The sequence below is a fragment of the Harpia harpyja genome, chromosome 14 (assembly GCF_026419915.1).
Source record: "Harpia harpyja isolate bHarHar1 chromosome 14, bHarHar1 primary haplotype, whole genome shotgun sequence".
NCBI classification, from domain to species: domain Eukaryota; kingdom Metazoa; phylum Chordata; class Aves; order Accipitriformes; family Accipitridae; genus Harpia; species Harpia harpyja.
In genome coordinates, this window is record NC_068953.1 from 35,410,509 (window position 1) to 35,434,346 (window position 23,838).

At 36.2% G+C, this 23,838-nt stretch overlaps 1 protein-coding gene across 1 annotated transcript in view; it reads right to left on the reverse strand.

Moving 5' to 3' along the window:
• HERC1 (HECT and RLD domain containing E3 ubiquitin protein ligase family member 1) overlaps positions 1–23,838 on the reverse strand; it is a 116,825-nt gene that overhangs the window by 20,964 nt on the left and 72,023 nt on the right. Inside the window, exons 33-53 of the mRNA XM_052807552.1 lie at positions 23,518–23,628; positions 23,260–23,436; positions 22,042–22,281; positions 21,754–21,837; positions 20,120–20,640; positions 17,204–17,979; positions 15,876–16,074; positions 14,801–14,961; positions 13,114–13,230; positions 12,709–12,940; positions 11,413–11,537; positions 10,923–11,143; positions 9,401–9,669; positions 8,845–8,897; positions 7,390–7,590; positions 6,588–6,762; positions 5,585–5,855; positions 4,527–4,740; positions 3,505–3,710; positions 2,835–2,962; positions 870–997 (exon numbers count right to left, since the gene is read on the reverse strand). Coding sequence (XP_052663512.1) covers positions 870–997; positions 2,835–2,962; positions 3,505–3,710; positions 4,527–4,740; positions 5,585–5,855; positions 6,588–6,762; positions 7,390–7,590; positions 8,845–8,897; positions 9,401–9,669; positions 10,923–11,143; positions 11,413–11,537; positions 12,709–12,940; positions 13,114–13,230; positions 14,801–14,961; positions 15,876–16,074; positions 17,204–17,979; positions 20,120–20,640; positions 21,754–21,837; positions 22,042–22,281; positions 23,260–23,436; positions 23,518–23,628 — 4,609 coding nt within the window. The remainder of the gene's footprint in view (positions 1–869; positions 998–2,834; positions 2,963–3,504; positions 3,711–4,526; positions 4,741–5,584; positions 5,856–6,587; positions 6,763–7,389; positions 7,591–8,844; positions 8,898–9,400; positions 9,670–10,922; positions 11,144–11,412; positions 11,538–12,708; positions 12,941–13,113; positions 13,231–14,800; positions 14,962–15,875; positions 16,075–17,203; positions 17,980–20,119; positions 20,641–21,753; positions 21,838–22,041; positions 22,282–23,259; positions 23,437–23,517; positions 23,629–23,838) is intronic.

Genomic DNA, 23,838 nt, shown 5'->3' on the forward strand with positions numbered 1-23,838 from the left:
ATTAACAGTCAATAGTCTTCCTCTCAAAGGAGTTCTAAAGGTATGCTGGATTAGTCAACTGCAGCACAAATGACACTGAAAACGTAAGAGAATCCACTCAACGGTGCTTGCAAACTGAACCATGGAATTGGAAAGGGCCTTCCCTGGATCAGATTCAGTCCCCTCTATCACTATGCAATCTCATAAATTTATCTAATTAATTTTATAGTATTTCTTCCCCAATTGTCACTCCTCCTTATAAAATACGAGATGACAATCTTTTGAACATTAGAGACTTTCTTGAAGTTATTTATTTACATTTCTTCTCGTGTCAACACTATCCATTTACTTACATAGCTGCTTTTTCTCCCTGAGCTTCTCCTAGAGTTTATCTTCCCAATGTATTTATTTATAAGCTTCTTCCTCCAAGACTCTTTTGTTCAAATGAACAAACAAAGCTCACTCATTCTACTCTCATTAGAAGACATTCCATCTAGCTGATCACTCTGGAAATCTTTTCCTTCACCCATTTCAGTCAATTTTCACATTCTCCCTATTGCATGTAGAAAGGTAATTTTTGCAGGCAATAGGAAGATAGATTTTAGACAAAAACTGCCAAGCGACCAAGCCTCACACCTAAACACTTCTGATTCAACAAGGACTTATATGCTGCTCAGTTTTCTACCGAATTAATTGTAAACCAAACATCCATTTGTGGTTAGTGCCTTCCTCTAATTGAATAGGTTCACAAGACATTATGGAAGATGATAGGAATTTAAATCAGAGAGCACACACAGTTAAATACTTGGGTAAACAAATACTCAATAACTTAGCAGCTTCCCGAGAAATACATTGTATCATAAAGTGTTCACAGGTAGTTAAGAGCATACCATTGACTTGCCATATGTTCACCATCTTTTCTGTAGCTCCAGCCAGATACTTGCCACTGATGCTCCAACAGACAAGAGACAAACTAAGGTCACTGGGAGACCCCAGACTTTCTTCAGAATCACCTTCCCTATAATAGAATGAAATAATGTGATTAAAAAAGGGCATTTCCTTTAAGCAGACAGGAAAACATAGAGTTCATGAAATAGCCGAGTTAAAATCTGGAGTCCTCTTGCCATCACTGCAGATTTACATATTAAATCTTTCCTGCTCATAGTTCTATATTCTATTTAAAACCACTTCAAATTACGTAATGAGATACTAGTTATTTCCACGGTAAGAAATTTGAAGTTAGGTTTCAATTAGAAAAGTACATTTGATTATCTTTAATTTTACCTATTTATGTCTCAAATTTAACATCTTTGGTGAGGGCAAAACTTTCTGGGAAGTCATGAAATGAAACAGAATAACTTGGACAAAAGAAATGAAAGAGGTACATCTTGCTCTCAATTCTAGTTTAAACTCTTCCTCCTGTTACAATGTTGTTACACTGTTCCAAAATTCTATTTTAAAGTTTGCTTTGACTAACTGTAACAGGACCACTGGTATATTTTACTGCCCTTAAGGTCATACACAACAGGCACAGTTTTTACTCATTTTAGTAACAAGAAAATGAAGGCTATAGTATTGCCAGGATGTATATTGTAGGCCAAATACTGTATCACCCCTGTATTTTTGAAGATAACGGGAGGCATACCTTTGGTGTGTTCTTGCTTAAGCAGGAGACATTTAATTTGTGAACAAAGCAGGTAATGGGATGTTCTATTATTAACAACACTAACTTACTAACACATGTAACAGTATTAACATAAAAACTTAACATAACAGGTCGTAATACTGTATCAGGGAATAGTAATCTAGTAGCATTTAAATAATGTTCCTCCAAACTCAGAAAAATGAAATGTATTCTCACAGAAAGAGGAGATAATTCTATCAAAAAGAAGGGATAATGCCTTTTCATCTGGTCATCTCTAAGGGCTAAAAAAATAATTCTACCTTTAAAGAAGAACTTGCACTTACCCACTGCAATAAAGAATACAAATAGAATTGTGTTGCATTTGTATTTAAAGTCATCATTGAGATTGTTAGCAAAGAAGCCCAGGAAAGTACCGAATTCTTAATCTGCTATACACGAAGCATACTTTTCTGCCACACAAATAATAGAAGATCTCTGTAAAAGGAAGATGCTGCCCTCATTACTATCTTCTGAAGTCAAGTCACGTCATTCCGTTTATTCTGTTTAAGGCAGCATCTAACAGTAGCAAGCAAACAAGAACTAAAACGACCACTAAGAAATCATCATGAAACAACCTTCTAGTTCACTACTGTTTCTTCATTGTCCCAAGTTAAACTACACCTAAGCTGTACTAAAGAATTAAGATTTTAATCTTTCCTTTTTCTTTCTTCTTTTTTGGACACATCCAAATGATACAAAAGTACTTCCCAGACCCTCTCATGATGAAGAATTGAGCTCAGTTACTCAATCCCAGAAGTCACAAATTCTTTTTTCACACTTGACTCAAAGGACCACACTCGTAATTATCGTTGGAACTTGTTACACATTGGAACTGTCCACTGGAACCCACTGAAGGGATATTCGCATTTTTTTTTTATATGACAGTCCCTAACAGTTTTTATTTTACCCATTTCTCATTATATGAATTAATGAAAAATATTTTTAAACAGCTTTAACACAATCTCTTTATACCGACTCTTATCAGCTCGGTATTTAAGTTCTGTTTTCAGTCTTAAGCTATTTACATTGCATGCCATAAATACAGGAACAGTCCCAGAGAAAAAATGAGAGAATGTCAGTGCAGGAGATATGGCAGGGTTGGCTCTTTTCATTATCTTGCATGATTACAGCTTAAATTAAGTATCTTGACTATTATAAAGAATCAACTTACAGCTTGTTGAGCACACAGGTTTGTTGCAATGAATACTGCTTCTTTGTAACATTCCACACTCTTATGGTGCCATCATTTCCACTAGTTGCCAAAAGTCCCTTTTTATTGCACCAAACACATGTCATGACCTACAAATACCAAAGAAACCATGGCAAAAATGGAATTTAAATCTAAAGCTTAGGTATGTTTGTTCACTAATATTAAGCAAACATGAACCAATGGGACAGAGCATTAGCTATATTACTGAAATACACAGTTAACAATCAAGATATATTTTTCTACTTCTATAGTATTGTGTACTGTAATTAAGCATGCTTTATAAGGATGCTACACTTCATTCAGACCCATGCTCCACAGGCCACTATTACACAGAATGCTGGACAAAGAGGTTAACTACTATGAGAGAAAAATTAGTGCAAATTAAGATCTAGCCTAAGAAAAGATTTAGGTGATTCTGCTGACTTTCATGTCCCCTTTAATTGAAGCTTCAAAGAAGCTAAGCATTTTTCTGCGTCAGAGGTACCCTCAAGCAATAACTTAATCACCAAAAAATTACTTCTTGTGGGAAATAATTTCAGTCACTATATTTGTAAAATAATAGTATTTTACTTTTTCTGTATTCTACAGAAGACATTATTAAAATTCATGCAATTTGGGGAGAAATGCTTACCCTGTTCTGATGAGCCTCTAATTTTATGAAGGAACATTTTCGTAAGTCTCCCCCCATATCAGCGAGGGTCTGAGGAATAGTTTGATTATCTCGATCATGTGCTGCAAGAGTTCGCACCAGCTGCTGAGCAGCCCACTGCCTATGCTGTGAAGATAACCTTGAAGAGAGGCAGCAAGCTGCTAGTGCATTAGCCAGCTCCAGAGGGCCTACAGCAGAAGGATCATAGGAAGGATGGGCATACAAATGGGCAATTAAACCTGCTTAAACAAAACAATGAGATGATGCCTAGATGAGTACCAAACAGAATTACAGAGATGAACACAGCATTAGCCATAATTTCCAGAAAAAGAAAGAGATTAACAAACATCTTGTAAGAACGTTGCAATCATGTTAACTATTAGAAAAAACACCCTTCTGATACTAAAAGAAAAATAACTCCCTTTAAAATTTCACAAAAACCCCTTAAGAATAGAATTATGAATAGCCTTATTCCCACCATATGGAAAACAGTTGTTCAAAGTGCAAGTGCCTTCTGAACAGGAAAATGCCTCCTCTTACAGAGATAAGCTGTTGCCACTGCTATGTCCTTCCCTCCCTTTAACGCAGCAACAGCCTGGTGTTGAGGCACAGCAGCCGGTTTTTGGCTCCCTGACCACTCACAGCGGAGGCAGCACAACTTTCTGCGTCAGAGACAGAACAGTACTTTGGTGGTGGTAAGCAACTGTTACTCCCCTTAACTTCATTAGGTGGCACAACTGAGGCTGAATGTCTTAGATATATGGCTTTGAATACACACCCGTTCACATTTTTTTTTAGAGTGGCAAAAGATGTAATTATGTAATAAGATCATATTTCTAAGTAAAATTTGTGTACTAAACTATAAGATTACTTTGATTAAAACAAGCTTTGTACATTTTTGAAAGTATATTTATTTATACATTATTCTAGCTAGTCTCTCCTTAAATATAAGTGAGGAATTGAAGATTTAATAATTAACATTTAAAAACAAAGCTGTATCGTACCTTTCTTTTCAATTTCTGCTTTATCATAGTTTGGCCTCAGTTTGGCCCCTTTGTCTGCCAGCAATGCTACGAGCGCTTGAGTAACCACAAAATTCGGAGATGTGACAAGTTTGTTTTCTTCTGCAATTCCTCTTAAAAAACTTGGCAAAAATTTTCGCTGAATTGGATCATCAACTGTTGTCAAGTTTACACCAGTTGCTGCAGAAATCAAATTCTAAAAATAAATAATTAAAGACAATAAATAACCAGAACAAACAGATCAATTTTGGAAAACATTTTTAGTTGAACAAATTATGCAGAGTTTTAAAGATTTTCGTATTTTTTTTTCAGAAATTCTCAGCTCCCAACCGCTTTTATTTTAACAAGTGAAGATCATGTACAATATGGAATTTAAGTCCTGTGCCCTGGGGAATACCTGGTCTTAATGGAACCAACTATTCAGATCCAGGGATTAAAAAAGAAAAAGAAAAAAAAAAAGTATCGAGTAACCAAGAATACCAGCAAGAACTAAGGAGCTTATAGAAGAACTTTTTATAAAGTTATGCACCTGGTAGTAGGATAAAAAGCAGTAACACATAATGAACTCCATCACTCCATCCAACACTCGTATTTCTGCACAATTATACTTCAAACTCAGAAGAACAGAACAATTACTCTGCTTAGAAGTTTCCCAATACATATGAAATCTACTGCATGTCCACAGCTGTAGATCATCTTTCTAAATATAAATAATCTGTGCTCCACATAGAGTTGATTAAATTAAAAAACCCAAAACTTTAACAGAAAAACCCTGTCAATACAAAAAGCACATCCATTTTTCTCCACTTGAAAAGAGTACTCAGCAAAAAAATGTAAAGTTACTTGATTTTTACCTACAATAAAACATACCCTTGTGTAAAGCCATAAACAAAAACTCTTAAGGAGATCCTCAAACTGAGGGCAGTCTCATCACAGTTCAGAAGCTAAAAGCACAAATTATCAATATGTACAAAATGGATTGCTGCTTCTCATATGTAAGTAGTATAATATAAATATTTATGTTGAAATAATAGTCCTACCTGTGTACATAACTGTACCAGCAGTTTTGCAGCACTAGGAGTGTTTGATGCCAAACAGCCTACTGCTGTACTCAGATAGGCAAGGCAAGATATAGGCTTGCTTGTTTTGCTGTGTATTCCTCTAGATCGCTCTGTTGAACTTGACACAGTGGATGGACTTGTGGAGAGGCCTGCTCTCCCTGCTGCAGCGAGGCACATTAAACGAACCAAAGTTCTGATATCTGTTAATCCCAATGATTCAAGACCAGCTGCCAGGCTACAACTGGAACCACTGTCAAAAACAAACGTAAGTGCTCTTGGTTTTGTTGGTACATTTTAAAAGAAAGTTATGTTTGGATAACACTATTCCCAAACCGTAAGTGAACACTGCCTGTTTGATTAGCTGAACATTGTTACCATGCATGGGGAAGGGGAAGAAACAGAAATGAAGCTGCAGCCCCTCCACCCCTTTTCTTTTAAACTGAAGACAAAAACACATTATAGACTTGCCCTAGCAAACATCCATGAGTTTACCTGGAATCACTTATAAACAAAGTTATATGGATAATTCATGTTTAGAGTTATACTATGACAACATACACATGTACATGTCAGATGTCTGTGATGTCTTCATAGTTGCACAGGTATCTTCTACAAGGCCAGTTTTTAAATCCTCATATCCCATCAACTCCTGCACTTCATCTTTGTTCCTCTAATGTTTACCTCTAAGTTCTAATACTTGCCTTGAACAAAAACTCACTGACAAACACAGCATCTTTACGTTCTGAATGGCTGATACTACTGGAGTCCACTTTCCACATAAGATGTATAAGTTTCTTTCAAAAAGGTTGAAGATAGGGTTCAAAAGAACAAAATTAACAGAATTTTTTCTCTTAATAGTATGATGTAAGTAAATAAATGAGAATCGCTTTCTCAAATAGCTTAAAACTGCATCCCTATTGAACATAACTTGATAACTGGTTTCAAATGGAAAGGTGGAAGTGTTGCCAAGGATGCCACAAACCTGACAGACAAAAGTGAGAGCGCTCTCATAACCATAGTTCTTGCAAGGAGGACTTGGGCAGCAGCTGTCACTCTTCTTAGAGCCATAACACGGTCATGTGGATTTACTAGGGCAGCTGCTTGTTCTCCTAAGGTTATCCTGCCAGAAGAACTTTTTTCTATAGAGCCGTGACAGCCTTGGAAATAATGATGATTTGCATTAGTGTTTAAAAAAACCCAAAACATTATCACATAGTAATAAGAACAGAAGCAAATTTGGCCTAAGTTTGCAAATTACTCATTAATTTTTCAACATTTCATGCATACAGAACTATAGTGATAATGACTGAAAGGAAAATACACTCCTGAAATACACTCTATAATTCAATTATTCCTCATTTTCAAAGATAGATAGATGAGCACAACTTGACAATACTCAAGTTAATGTTAATTTCTGTTTCCCTTTTCCATTAGAGGGGCCTACAAACTTAAATATTGATCCTGCATTTCAATAGCCTGGTCATTAAGTTGCAAATTAAATCCATGAATCCATCTTTGAGTTCTGCAAAACATGCTACTGGCATTCATTGCAGGACTACGGTCGCAGTTTTGTTAGTAAATCAAAGCTTCAAGCCTTCTGCCAATACGAATGCCTCACACTCCTCTCTCTAACTCCCCTATAATAAAATGACAATTTAGAACCTGTCTTCACTTCCTCATGGTGGGAGGCAGGAAAGACCGTCAAAATATTTCTGCATTGCCCCTATAAAATCACACCAAAGGGGAGGTATTTGTTCTTCAAATGAAACTCATTTAAAATTTACCTATTTGCATCAGTGTTTCTTCCATACTGTTGGTGGCTGTCACCATTGCAACTGAAGCACCCAGAGGGTCACTGTCAGGGAACTGTACAGGTTCAGGTACAATACGTCGATCATTTAACCCAAGAGGTCCAGCCAGTAATTCAAACTCCTCTTCTCCTGTCAGCTTTTCATCTTCATCTACATCTAACATATCCCAGTCTTCTACAATTGGAGAAATATAATTAGACTTGGTTACAAAAGGTAAAATATTAAATAATTTCAATTAATTAAAAAACCGAGTATAAAATGTGGATTCTAATCTGCAACATAGTAGTCTTAAAAACTCATCTTCTGATGTTGACATAGACACAACATAGTAAATCAGAAAAACAAAATCCCGCTCTCCATTAAATTTGATCTTTACTTCTACTGCAGAGAAGTTTCATGGAAGATTCTCTGAAGTATCAAACTAGCTGGTTTTTTAAAACACAGAAATGAGAGGTCATCACATCTAGCACAAGACAACTCCAAAACCTGGGATATAGTGAAAAGTGTAGACATACAGTTGTGCTTTAAATCATGGTAACAGGTGCATATTCCGAAGGACTGAATAGTAAGGACAGACACTAGAAATTTCTGGTCTTCATAGTTATCAAAAAAGTATGCATGAGTTCTTAGGTCATAACTGTATACCCAGGCTTTTGCTTTTCCTTCCATGGGGGGAGGGGGCAGAAAAAGCACTATAATTGCAATGAAGTTATGCATTCCATTCATTTCCCAATCATTTACACAGAAGTCAACTTATATTTAGGATCCCTCCTGCTCTATCTCACTCCCCATACAGTAGAATCTGAACACCTTTTATCTATTGAAAAATGGACTTGCCATTAAGTTCCGGAGCACTCATTTAGTCTTAAATAGACAAATGTGGTAAATCATACAATTGCGATCATACAAGCTACAGAAAGGCCCAGAATCAAAGAATCATCAGGGAAAGGTTTTCTACGGTCACTAGAAATAATCTGTTTAAAGTGAAAGCCATCCTCAGGACGCTCTCAGCTAGCACAAAGGTAGAAAAAGCAGGAATAAGCCTAATGGCAGACTTTTGAGACTCTAACTTATGTTAATTCACTCCTCCCACAAAGGCATCTGAAGAAATGTATTTGAACATAAGGCTTTGTACGTGCAGTTCTGGATATAACATCTACCCACAATACCTTATCACGCAAAGTTAGGTATTTGCCATTTCAGCTACTTGGATGAAAGACACGGGGAAAAAAGGTCACTGATTTTTTTTCCCATGTGAACTAAAAAAAATATTAAAATACTACATCTAGTCTGAAGAAGATTTTAAAGTATACCTTTGTGTGCAGTTTCATGACAGGTTTTTTTGCGTGGAAGTACCTTTATTGAAAAACAAAACTTGCACTATGCAAGTGCGAAGTATTTAATATCTTCAGCAACTTAAAAACATACCTTCATAGACACTGTCTTGTTTACCTATTAAATCAGGAGCCTGGCCTTTGTACCTGTATGAAAAAATAACAAAGAAAACAACTGAATGGCTCTAATATTTTACATATATACATAATAATTTTAAACATTAGGTCAATATATATATGATTTCTGGAAATAGTTAGTAACAGAGAAATAAATAAAAGGACTCATAAAAGTATCTGTGGAGGGAGGAAACATTTGCAGTACTAATGTGAGAAACATTCATAAAAAATACTGGAACTGTCAGACAAAATTGAAAAGGATGTTTTCAAAAGTCAGGAGTAAGCAACATCCCAAGAAATAATTCCTTATTTTTCATTTAAAAAAATAGAAATACCAAGACAACCTTTTTTCTAAATATGCATTTGTTGAATATAGAGAATGATTTTAAGCCTCAGTTAAAAATGAATAAAGACAAATTCTGCTAGGAATTTTGGTTTCTTCAATCAAATTCTTAAAAAGCTAGTGCTAGTGAACATTGTTAAGCCGTTTCCTTTCTTTACACAGAGTATTCCACTATCTTGTATTTCTGTACCTTTCAGAAGTTGATGTTTTAGATTTGCTCTTCAGGGCTAAGTACTTCTCTCTGCAGATGCCACACAATAAATAGTAAGGATTTCCGCTTCCACATTCACCACCAAACCATCCATCTACGTAAGAACCATTGCTACGATAGCCCTGGCGATTTGCACTGCGACCACAGCCTGGGTGGTTTCTTTTCATGTGTTGATTGAAGCTGACAACACTGGATTCACACAGTTCACAAACCACTACTTCTTCTCTGTCTTCAGATTCACAAACATGCTGTGTAGTAAGATTTTCACATGTTATTTGTTAAGAATAAATATCTTCATATTAGATATAAAATATGCCAATATTCTTAGGTGGATGTTCCTGCCCATTTCTGTTACACACACAGAGTGATATTTATATGGTTAACATGCACAAAAGCAAAGCAGAAATAGACAATTTAAGACATAATAGACAATTTAAGACATAAAAAAGAGCAGACCATCTCAGAACAGGAAAAACATTTGAAAATAAAGTTTCAGAGGATGCGATTTTCCTATTTCATTTCAGATCTGACTCAAAATTCTTGACAGTGTAACTTTTCACATACAACTCTGCTAGCTGACATTCAATGCTGTCTTTAAGTTATCTGGTTCTCCCCAGAACTTCACTGAGAAGAAAAAAGAATCCTTTCTTTTTCAGACAATTGGACTTTACATTTACTGAGCAACAATAATTACCATTTGTGTCAATAAATTCTGAGGTTTTATATGAATATAAAGTTCAGTTTTCTACAGTTACGTTTCTGTCCTAAGTCAGTAATTTCATTGTGATGTCCCAGTGAAACAAGCTCTCTGAAGAATTCAATATGCATACTGAAACTTGCTTCCATATCAGAGGCAGGTAACATCGTAATTAGGAGACGAAAGCTTAGTCTTGTGTGATGCTTGTCTAATTTGACATGGATAATCCAAGATTAACAAGCTGCTGCTGTTATATTTCTTTTCCACCTCAAATGTATTTTTAGTGGGCTATACAACGATAGTGAGGACTGTCACCATATCCTTCCCAGAGAATGAAATACACGACATGACTAAATTAAGAAAACCTGATTTAAGTGCAAACTATGTTGCAACAGATCAGATTATAAGGATGATATTATTATTATTATTATTACTATTACTACTACAACAACAACAACAACAATTTACAACAATGTTTGTTATCTCACACAGCTAAGCAATCTGGAACACCTACTTGATTTCTAAGTGATATCGAAACAACAACTATACTAGTTCTGTTCTCAACTTTCAGGGGAGGGAGAAGAAAAACTACGTACATGTAAAAGTGCAGAGCAAGAAACACAAGAAAGCATTATTCTTAATCTAAAAGTGAAGCCACGGAATACAAGAAGATTTTAAGCATTGTTGGAATTTAGTAAGATATTTTCAAACAGGTTATAAGCATGTGCATGTTACTTTAAATTTAAAAATATGAACATGCAAAAAGCAGTAAGTTAAAGCAGCCCCCGCTGCAGTCACACACACCCAGGTAGGCCAATCCAATACCTCTGGGATCCACATTCCCAGAATATCATTATCACTAGCCAGGTCTTGCCCAAACATAGCTTCCATTGCTTCATCATCAAGGTCAATTTCCAACTCCTCATCCAAGTTGAAGTCATAAAGCGCCCCTGGATCTTGCTGCAAAGATATCCCTTCTCTTCGACTCTGATTCCTGTGGGCCTGTACAGAGCGGTATAATCCCGCTCAAGTTAAAAAAAAAAAAAAAAAAAAAAAGGAAAAAAAAAAGGAAAGTAGTACTTTTATTTTGCATGTAATAAAGATGGCTGTACTTTCTGTTTTGTTTTTAACTTTTCTGCTAAACATAATCTACTTATTACCATATGAAACACTTAAATATACACTGATACACATTTGTGAAGGAGAGTCTTGTAACTTTCATGCTAAGTACCAATCCCCCTCCTCTTCATTTACTGGATAAGCGAAGGCCTTGGAAGTCTTTCAGTATACTTACCAGCACGTGCTAGCAATGTTCGAGCAGCTAAATCAAATTTGTGTCTTCTCGTTACAGCTGACCGACTTCTAGAAGGAGGTCCGCTTGCAGAAGCTGCATTATCCACATGATCCATATTATCAGGGCTACAAGGATTTGTAATTTACAGGTAAATCAAGTTTTAAACAGCCACATACAGTAAGTAAGCAAAAATACTAGGACAATATTTACTGGCATTTTTTTTCTTTCTTTCACGGAAGATAAAAAAGGGAATTTGGAAATCAAGAATTTTCAGTTCCACTGCAGCACCTATTTACTGTCTTTTTGACTGTGAGATTTACGTCAAACAAATTACATGCAGCAATGTCAACACCTATTCAATGCTTCCACAGTGCCTAAGCATTGCAGAAATTTTGGGAGAGCACTCATTTTATGCTGTCAATGTTAAATACAGCTCAAACTAGGTTTCTTCTCCTTTTTAAAAGAAATAAAATCAACATTTCTGTTGTTGCTGCCTCAGTCACTCCCCCTTTTGCCCAAAATTTTTTGCAAAACATGAATTTAAGTTAATTAGTAAGACTTGTTGCTTAGTTTATTTTTCCCAACTGCAATCTGCATGAAATGACAGTTTACCTGGGACAAAATAACCGAGAAAACTTAAAAATGTATATCTCAGGAGGATCAAGGAATCTGAACAAAACATTCTCAAAATACGTCTTGCAATTGTCATCCTCCCTATTAACAAAAAGGCTGGTGTATGGTTCCTAATAGGTGTCATTTAAAAATATAACCACTACTTTTAGGATTAAAAACAAAACAAAAGAAAAACAACCACCTTCCCTCCTTGTTTAATAGATAGTTTAGATCTAAGGTTGTGAAGGTGACTGAGAATGTAAACTTCAATTCAGTTTCATCCTCTCTGGACAAACCAAGAATTAATTTAAAAAGAAGAATGCAGAAAAATACGCATTCATGAATACACCGAAGAAAAAAAAATACTCCAATCAAATTCTGCTTTATTACTAGGTCTTTGAGGTAAAATGTAAACTCTATGCTCTCATTTTTTTTGTTCCTCTTTCCTCTTTTTTTTTGAAGGAAGGATGCTCAATTACATTCTTCCCCAGTTCTGTGTACAAACAGTACTGGAAAATAAATGCACCATGTACACCTAATTTAATCGCATCTTTGCTTTTACTCATGTTGTAACAAAATTCAAAAGTGGCATTACAAAGTAATGTTCTGTCAGCAACAATGAACTTGTGAGATTTTCAGTTTCAGCAACAGATTACAAGCAATTGGAAGAAAACTACATTTTACCTTTCACTAAATCCTTCCTCCATTTCAGTGGCATCAGCAGAAGGGATATCACCTGGTGACTGCAAGTAACAATGATCACCAGATTTTCCACCACTTCCAGAGACTATTGTCCCATGTCGTGAATCTGCAGTCCCTTCTGACTGGGGCTCTTCATCCTCTTCGTTTCCGGGGTGCTCTATCATCCACATGGCCAGCACTGTGATATTCTGTGCATCTGCTTCTCCTCTGGCACCTGAAAGCAGGAAAAATCACACTTTAGAATTGTATTATATCATCGATGGTGAAAAAAATCAATTCTTCCCCATAAGTGGTTATAGAACTTAAAAATTAAGTATTGCATTGGAAAAAAGTATTTCATATTTATCTAATTTTTCAGTTTGAACTGATATTATAGTTATTGATTACCTGTAGCTTCCATAGCTTTTGCAATTTGCCTGAGGGAGAACCCCATTTCTAACAATGGAACAGCAATGGCCGGAGGAGGAGGTGATGTTGAAAGTCGGCTGCTTGGATCAGACAAAGCTTAAAAGACAGAAAACATTAAATGTAAAGTGCATAAATCTTTCTTCAGTGTTACTCTACTAGACCTTACTTTGATATATTAGCTTCAAACAAGGGAATAATTGCCCTTAACAATTTTCCTCTCTACTACTTCCACAAAGTAAGATGCTTTCTGTAATGAAATCAGACAGTGTTCATTCTTATTGGTAACGTGTGTTACATAAGCCTCTTGTTAATCAAGCAGGATACTGATGATATTCAAAGAACTATTTCTTTTAAGATATTTCTAAGAAGTTTATTTCCATTTAATACTGTATCAAATTATCTATTTGATTTATATTTAGGTAGACTAAAGTTATCTTTGTCCGAATCATCAAGATTCCCAAACATTACGAGATCACACCAATCCACATTCCTCTTAAGGTACAGAAAGAGACCTCAGCTAAGCTGGTGGCGTATCTGAAAAATCTCTTTGCAGACGTTGGCTGCATTTCTGTGCAGAGTCTTTCAAGGGACTCTAAAAAGGTCAGCTGCTGTCCAAAAACCAGTGTCCTTATCATTTGCCATGAAAGTGAGATCTGATCAACGAAGGCATCAATAACATACTAACAAACATTGTTGTAAAGACAGTATCATGACTAGAAGCAAACCATCTCTCAAAAAAAAAAAAAAAAAAAGTGAAACTGAACAGACAAGTTGCTATGCAACAAACGAAACAGCTACAAGACCCAACTAATAGCATGGATATAAGAGCAAGAATAAAAAGTTCTATCAGTCAGGAATTTTAAAGCATGGACTTTGTTTCTCAGAACTGTGTATGAAATCTGGAGAACATACTTTAACTCAGCCTCTTCTATTCATTTCATACAAAACACATACATATGGACTTGTATTTTTCTTTTTAGTATTATCTCCTTTGCATCACGACACTCATTTGTGCTCTTTAGAAGCTCAAGATTCTCTCAAGATGCTCAACCTCCTAGCTATTCCATTCTGTATGTACACTGGAATAGAGCGAGTTTCTGTTCTGAGTAGTGCAGTGCAGGCAGTAATAGAACTTCTATGAACAGAAGCCTCCCATTACCTCCACATGATTCCAAACAGCAGCATGAGGAGCCCATGAAGGTTGGACAGCCCTCTCTATCTCATTGAACAAGATTAATTGGAAGGAGCTATGCTGGTGTATGTATCATAAAATACACCAATTCTTGTCTTCTGCATGGTATATGATCTAACAAAAGCTAGACAATCAGTGCACTAAACAGTGGCACGCAACCAGGGAAGCAAGTCCAAGGTGGATTAAAATTTTGAAGCAATTACCAGTTATACTGCATTCTCATTTTATACATGTAGTTAGTAATCCATTCCACAGCTTTTTAAAACCAATTTCATTTGCTTGATAAAGTCTACACCTAGACAATCTACAGCTTTTTGTCCTAAGATAGTCGTTAAAAGGTTTTCAACAATGCTTTGCATGTTAGGTTGCATTAAAAAGAAATCCCGTTGGTTTTCAATGTCTTAAAAAACTACACTGAACTTCTGCAAACTACTAACTTGTCCACATTTCTATCTATATTGACTATAAATTTACCTGTACGATTGGCAGGCCTCGCAGACTGGGAATCAGGAGAAGTCAAACTTTGTCTCCTTCCAACTTCATCTGAAGGAGATGTTGGTAAAGAAGATATTGGAGGAGTCTGAGCACGTCGTGCTGGAAGTACAGTCGTAGTAGGATAACTAGAGAACATTTGCCTTTAAAAAAGAACAATATACATTAATATTAAAAAGAGCTATGCTGAAAAAGGTCTGACACAAGAAATATATCAAATTAGAGTGCACTTGGCAAGTCATACTTTACAGCAATTGAGTTTTAAAAGGGTAAGGCACAAACATACATGGGGGGGCAGAAAAATCCTGTTGGAACAGCTTATTCCTACCACCTTTGCCTAGAAAGTTAAATTCTAAGCATGCACCTAAAAAAACCCGTCATAGACCAAGAGCTGTCCTAGGAGATAAAAGAGAAGTAAACACTCTTCCTATTCCTGGTAATAGCACATTGTTCTGGCTTTTGTCAAATTGTATCTGCAAAACCTTTAAGAAAAGAGGTCAGATACATCAACAGAATTAATAAACTTAGGACAGGACTCTATTCAATGTGAAGCAGATTTCCTTCTACATCACAAATAGCCTCTGTAGATTAACTAGTTTTATCTTACTTCCATTTCTGTATGTGAGGGTAGGATGAAATGAGGCCTTAGCTTGCAGGATGTTACCTACAAACTAAGATCTACTCTAGTTTGAGAATCAACAACTATTTGTTAAAAATACAGAATTTCAGAGATTTGTAATTTAAACTATACCAAATATATGTGAGAACTGAAGGACGACATAAGGAAGGTATTTTCTTCTGTCTTGAAGAATTCAGATGTTACATATATGCACAGTGTATATTAAAAGCTTAACAACTTTTTATTTCTAGTAACCCATGTCCTGCAAGGCAGAGAACAAATTAAACTCTGTCCTCTGCAGGGGCAGTTCTTGACAGTAAATACAATCACTGATATTTTCAAAAGCTTAGACAGCTAAAGACATATATTGTATAGAAACCACACAACTGGTTCCCTACACCCACAAAATCGTATATGCTGAAAATAAAGATATTTTACCTAAGAAGACTGAGAGGCATAACACCAGGTGATTCTGAAGCTGGAACTGTTTCAGTATCAGTTACCGGAGTAGTAGCAGTGGTAGTATCCTCCAGAGAGCTGCTCATGAAAGATGTCGTGCTAGAAGCAGAAGGGCTGGTTGTAACTGGTGTTTGGGCTTGCTGAGACTGATCCCCTTCTTCTACTTGTTGATCTACTTCTGCAACACAAAAAAGGACGTTACAGGAACATTAATATAATTGTGTAGAGCAAAATAGTAGCTGTGGGTAAACCTTCAAAAATAACTTTATTTAAAATTCCCCCCAAAGAAAGGGGTGTGCAGAAATGCACACCACGCAAATACTTCTGCCAATAACTCATGGACTTAGGTAAAGAAATCAGCCTATCGGCTCTTGCTGTTGTCATACTGATACAAGGTAAACAGTAAACAAGTCTCTCCAGATGATAACAGAAGTCATTTACTTGGTTAGATCTTACGATATTTAGATTTAGAGATTTAGATTTATGATTGTAACAGTTAGGATTATTCTCTTAGGCAAAAGGGAAAGAAGTCTCAGATATAGAAATAGAGCTGATTAACTAAAAAGCTATTTTTAACTCAGCTGTGTAACTAACAGATTTTTGAAGGGTTTTTTTGGTTGGTTTAGAAGAAGTCCTTAAGACAGTAAAGAACCAGATAGCGCAGTAATTAGCTTTAATATTTTAGATATTTTTTTTCTTTGTTTAAACTGATTTAAATGGTTTCCCTGAAGATGCACACTGTAATACACGTATTTTTAAGAAGAAAAAGAATGATACACATTTTCTTTTCAGCTTCTTTAGTGTAGTGACAAATATCTCGGAAAACAAAACCCCAAAACCAAAACCCCACAACTGATTTAGAGATTTTCACAGGCAGAAACACAGGTTACTTACACCCTGAACATACACATGCTCAACATTGTCTGTTAACATGACTGCATACAATCACGTTTAACAGTGAACTTTATGATTTACATCACATGTAAATCCTTCTGACAAGTATATACAGAACTGCTCATTTTTAAAAAGTATTAAAGACAAACTAGAAGCTCTTATATTTCTGTTTGACTGATATGGATTCACTTTTTATTAAAATAAGGAATCGGGGAAAAGATAAAAAAGTCAGTATTATTATCTACAAAACAGTAAAATATCTTTGTAAAATTTCTCTGTCCAATTAACATTCCTTCAAAGTATAATCACTAAAAAATTACAGGATTGTTATTTGTATTATAATTGTTACTATTAATTTTAATAGAAATAAAAAAATAATTTAGCACTATACTTCCATAATTTTGAAAATGTACCTTGTTTAAGTCTGCCACCAAACTGATCCTCCAGCAGCCCGTGAACCACTAATTTGTAGATCATGGCTTGTGCTCGTTCCAAATCTGCCAGTCCTAGGGCTCTTTTAATTGGTGAACGCATGACTGCCCGTTTCACCATGTGTCGCATCAGGAACTGCAAGGCAGCACGCATTTCAACATCTTCATGAACAACTGGAGAACTAGCACAATCAGAGTTGTGACCATTTTCTGCCAGGACTTTTGGTATTAACAGTAGTTCAGCATATTTACTACAACTGAGAAGAACACTAAGTGACTTCATAGCACCAAGATAAAGATAAGATAGCTGTACTGCTCTGATTTCCGACTGCACTATATCATGATTTCTTGGAGTATGTTCATGATTCTTTTTTCTTCCTTCAGCAGGCTGATGTTGGGATTCCATACCTAGTGTTGATGGTTCTAAAGAAAAGGAAGCAATTTCATTTTCCAACTTAGAGCTTGTAGCGCTATGTCCTTTGTTATCATCAGCATTTTGTCCTAATCGTATATCTGATCCAACATCACCCTCCATTTTCTGGTCCATTTCCCCTTTATCTTCAGATTCATGTCTGTGTTTTTTCTCATGTCTCTTGGTGCTTTGCTTTCCCATATCTTCATGAATACCAGTCAGATAGGTAAGGTCCAGCAACACAGTAGCTGTCAGCCCACGAAATCTTGCAACATCAAAAGGCAGTGGTTCGCAGGGCTCCAGATTATACAATGGAGTATCACTAGGCGACCAAAAAGTTGGGAAGCTTTAATAAAGATCAGAATGACACAGGAAAAAGCAAGTGAGGGAGAGACAGGAGGAAAGTACAGGAAATAATGTAGGCAAAGTAAGATGTAAAATATATTTAATAAAATAAACAAACCAATTCTAAAAATTAAATGTAAACAGGGGAAAATGAGGTTATGATCAGAAAATGGGGAGATATGGTATCAGAGTAAAGGCAACAAAGCATGCACAAGTTTTCAACAACAAGCATTAAAACCCAGAAGCATCATAGAAGCTATCAATTCTGTGCTGATAGAGGTTTCTGCTCTATTATTTAGAAATATGTAACAGAGTTCTACTAAGAAAAACTACCTTAAGCCAAATTTTATCATCGTACCTGAGCTGAATTTGTGAATAGGTATAAAAGCTTAGAAAGAAAACACTCCTAAACTTTTTTCACATTAAGGTAAACCTTTGATTGACCTCACATTCCTGTTCAACGATTCACCCCAAGGAGCATACTACTGATAGCTTATGATAATTCTGTCTCTGGTTATGTCAGGAGAGATTACCTGGAGAGAACAGTGACTTTCTAAAAACACAGGTCAGAAAACCCAACAGATATACATAGTATATGTCTGTCTATCTGTCCATCTATATTCAGTGATAATTTTTTGTAATATTTAGGACTGTTACATTTGACTAATTTTTACTCTAAGCAGGACAAAAATTCATCAGCCTGTATTTCCATAAATCTTGTATTTTCCATACATCCAGCAGATAAAGGACTTTTAAATCTTCATTTTATTATCCCAAAATGTTTTCCTATTTTACAATGTACACTTCTACCTAAAAATGAAAGCAAGCTTTAGCCTGGTTTTAGTTAAGAAGGTATATTCTGAACTTAATTCAATGCATTAACAAAAGCTTGCCTATGTTCAAGCACCGTACCACTTCACTCAAATAATATTTCAAATTATTTTAAGGGCACACTTACTTTAAGGCTCCACTGTCACACAGGCATACTTGAAAGAATTTATATCTGGAACTAAATTTGACCATCAATTGCACTTCACTATTTAGTTAAAGTGACAACAGCCTTTGCATAAAGACAAAATAGGCATAATGTTGCAACAGCGCTAAGAGGTGAACTGACCTCGGTTGTTTCAGAATGTAATTGTAACTGGTGGCAAAAAAAGATAATTACTGTTCAATTTCTCCAGAAGATTATGGTTCAACTATAGCCAGAAGGAGTTGAAGAAATTTAGTGAATCAAATCTTTTCCACACAAAAATGCAGGCAATTCCTGCAAGAGCACCGGAGAGCCCAGAGAAGCCACTAGCTGCACTTCAGAGTTTCCTTCCAAGTGCCTTTGCTTTGAAGGCACATCTGCAAGATAGGTGGAAAAAGGAGTATCTCCTTCCAGCCTCCTCCCCAATTCTCACCACCATCTGCAGAACAACTCTGGAGTATTATCATCTAATACAGGGGCATTCCTTTAGCTCTCTAAGGCAGGTCAGAGAATAAACAAACACTACTTCAAGGCAGCATTAATTTGAATATCATCATTCAATCCACCATTAAGAAGAGAGAATCCTCCCACCTCCTGGCCTTAACCACTCCTCAAGCCCCACAGAGCAATTTCCAGTCCCCTAAGAAGGGACTGACAATGCAGCAAAGATACCTGTTCTCAGCTCTGATAAACTGAACCAGGTCTCTCTTCAGAACCAGGTTGACCATTTACAACAAAAGCATGCACTACCCCCCAGTAAAAATTTGTGTTCTTTACAGATGTAATCAAGAAGCTGTGGTAAATTAAGACAGCAATAACGTTTTAGTTAGCCAATACATACCAAATCTAAAACAAGCAATGCTCAGTTGATATCTAGGAAAACTGGCAAGCTGGTCACATCCCAACTCTAAAACCTAGAGGCCAAATCTAAGAAGTCTAACGATGCTTGTCAATTCAAAACTATCAAATTAATTTTTTTACAAAAGGCATTTTATTACGAGATAGCATACAAAATTAACTCATAATATTTGTTTTAAAATGCCAAATTTTGAAGTCTAAGCTTAAAATAATTCATCGGCACGACTCTAATGTAAAATATATGTTACTTCTGAAGATTGCCAAGCACAAAACACCGCTAGATTGTGTGAAGTGTAGGAAATGAGCATACCTGATAGTAATTTCTGCTTCATCCCATTGGACCTTGGCAGATGTACTGCCTTCCTTCACTACTCCAAGCAAGGTGGCATGACGTCCAGTTTGCTTGTGTACACATCGACCTCCAACTCTAAGACCAGCATCAACTCCACCAATTACTGCTAGAACAGGCCACACTTCCACACAGAGCATCTTCAACTGCAGTTCTGAAAGGTCAGCCAGACCATGCCTACTATGTTTGCTTTTCTCCTCCTCTTTGTTTTCTTTCTCCTCTCTCACCTCATTCTCTTCTCGACTTTGAATTGAGCGACTTTTCTTCAGCTTTTGGCCTGCTTCTTTAAGACATGTTTTGATTTTATTCAGTCTTTCCATCATTTTTTTATTGATGCAGTGTGTCCAACGGTCTGTGCGATGAAGGATACGAATGAGTTGGATAGTGGCTTCTGCCAGCACTGCAGCAACAGGACTACAGATGGGGTCACCAGGTAGCAAATCTCTTGGTGTACCACGCATCTGCATATCACAGATTTTCACCTAAATGTTTAAAGAGAACAGTTTAAAAGTTATCTTCTCAACGTACCTGAAGAAGCTCCTTTTATAAATACAGGAGTCTCCTGCTGAATAGAAAAAATTACTAGCATTGTCTTTTTTTGCTTGGGATCCCTAGGAAATCCACCTTGTCACTAATCAAAACCTGCACCCCTTCAAACTCAAGAACGCTGAAATTATAACAGTTCATGGTTTCTCACGTAAGACTATCTGAAATTCCTAATACTACATTCTCCCTGGTTTCTGGGGAATGCAATTTTTTGTGCATAACATTAAGTCTGTAAATCAATTCTCAATAATAAAATACATTTTAAATTGACAATAGATTGCACAATATAGGAATTTATGAAAAGTCTAGCTAGTGTGCAAGTAATGTAGTGCTATGTATGTCATAAACCAAAATGAATAATCAGTGACGTTCTCAGCACTTATTAGCTACCACCCCCACCCCCAAAAAACGCAACATCCATAACATTTGACACAGAGGAGAACAGAAGGGAAAGGACAAACTTATGACCTCTTGTTATGGGTTAACCCCGGTAAGGCAGCTAAGCCCTACATAGCCACTCGATCACTCCCTCCATCAGGATGGGAAAGAGAATCAGAAGGGCAAAAGTGAGAAAACTCATGGGTTGAGATAAAGAAAGTTTCATAAATAAAAGAGAAAAAAAAAAGACAAAATAAAACAAAACGAAAAAACCCAAGGGATGTAAAATGCAGTTGCTCACCACCAGCTAGCTGACCAATGCCCAGACAGTCCCTGAGCAACAGAAACACCTGGCAAACTTCCCTGCAGTTTTATCGCTGTGCATAATATCGTATGTAATACCTCTTTGGTCACTTTAAGTGAGCTGACCGGCTGTGCTCCCTCCCAGCCTCTTGCCTACCCCCAACCTACTTGCTGGGAGGGACAGAGTGAAAAACCGAGAAAGCCTTGATGCTGTGTAAACACTGCTCAAGAACAGCTAAAGCACTGTGCATTATCAACACTGATTTGTTCATAAATCCAAAACACAGCATCATACAGGCTGTTATAAAGAATATTGACTTTATCCCAGCCAAAACCAGTACACTTATTCAAATCAACATTTAAGTTACCTTCTCTCCTGGATTACTGCTATAGAACATAACACAAGGGTATAACTCCGCTGCATCCACATCTTCAAAAGCTAGTTTTGGCTCCTAGTTAAAAAACAAAACAAAAAACCTCAAACTTAGAACACCTTAACAAGCAAAAATAGGAAACATGGCAAAGTTATACCTGTATTGTAATGCTTTTAAGCACTGAAACCGTCACGTCTTAACTATCAAGCTTAACTTTATATAAAATATCCATGCCAAATTACTATTGCAAAAAACAGCAAAAAACCAACTGATGTTAAATACCTCTCCATTTTTACCAAAGGAAATAGTTCTTGCTTCCATATCTAAGACGCATGTGATGAAATCTCCTTGGGTAAAGCTGGACAGAGTCAAAGTTTGTTCTCCATTGTGATAAAGGTTACCACTATAGGCTCTATATAGCCACATATCTGAGGTAGTGCGATGGTTAAAATCATGTACTGGCCAGCGAGAAACTCCTACGCATGTGCCTTCATTGCCTCGATTCTCCTTCACAATGTAGAACTAGCAGGCAAAACAAAACAAACAGGGCAAAAAAGTCAAGAATATACATTTTAATACAATAAAGCAATGAAAATTTACCTTACACATATTTATGTACACTTTTAACTGTTTTAGTCAGAAGGTTTTAATAAATAAAAAATAATAAGCTAATAAGCTAAAATCATGCTCTACCTCTAAAATGACATCTTGGTGTATAGGGTCAGTCATTAACAAGTCATTTAAACTTAACCTACTAGTAATTAAGAAAACTGTATGTAAATACACAAAGAAGTTGTGGGTTTTTTCCAGACTCAAAATGTACACACCCAGAAGTTAGGTTACAAGTGCTAAAATTAATATTACAGAAATAAATAAGCTTTATTTCTCACATTTACAGTGAGTGATTTACACAGATTCCAGTTAAAAAAGAAGTGAAAGTGTTATGCTCAAAGATGGTACTTACAAGGACTACAACTGTTTATGTATCTATATTCCTAAAAAAATCACTCCACATGTTGTATTAAAAGCTGGTCTTGTCAGTCAGACAGGCTGATGTGACTTTTTGCAAGAAAACAAAATAATTTTGTGAAGTGGTTTTCTAAAGGAAAAATTCAAAATTTACATATTATAGTAGGTAGCTTTTGCAAGACAACGCACATTTGTGCTGACTATGGATGTTAGGGACAAATACGATCACCTCTACAAATAGGCAACACATATTCACAGTCTCCGATCCGTGTACTGAGATACCCAAATGGCAGTCCTCAAAAGCAGCCACAAACTCTTTACTTTGGATTCAAAATCATAGAACCATGGAATGATCTAGGTTGGAAAAGACCCTTAAGATCATCGAGTCCAACCGTAAATGTAACACTGCCAAAATGTCATTTACTCAAGAAAGTTGTCATAAGGGAAAAAACATAGGTAGCTGTTGTTTATAGATCATAGTATATTTCCAAAAACAAAGTAAGAGAAGAAATACACTTTTATGCAACCTACCTTCCACTGGTAACACCCAGAAGTAACTCCAGTGGATGCTAAACCATATCCTTTACCTCCACTTCCATGAGTTAGAATCTGCCCATTCTCCACTATGCAGCACTGGGCTTTCTCAGGGTCAAAGGACACTTCCTGTATGGGAAGATTCTCATCTTCATCTTCAGACTCTCCTTGCTTCTATCAGAAATAGGACAAAATACCTGTGGTAAATGTAACTCAGTTGCATTCAGTTAAGAGAGAAAGTAAAAACTTCATTACCTGTAGCTTCATTTCTTGCTCTTTCTCCTTTATTTGAATTGCATGTTTAGCCTGAGCTATTGGAGTCTCCCACATGCAGTCAGACAGAAGTGAAAATAATCGTTCAACAACCTGGTGCATTAGAATATAATTCAGATAATTTTAAATCCAAGAAGAGGACAACAAATAGTATTATATTGTTTTTACTTTACTTTGTAGGCATAAATGTCAACATATTTAATGCTCTTAGATAAGCAAATATCTACACTGAGCCTCACTTGATTTGGATTCTGAACAAACCTATGAAACATTTAAAAGTTTAATGAAACTATCTGAAGAAAC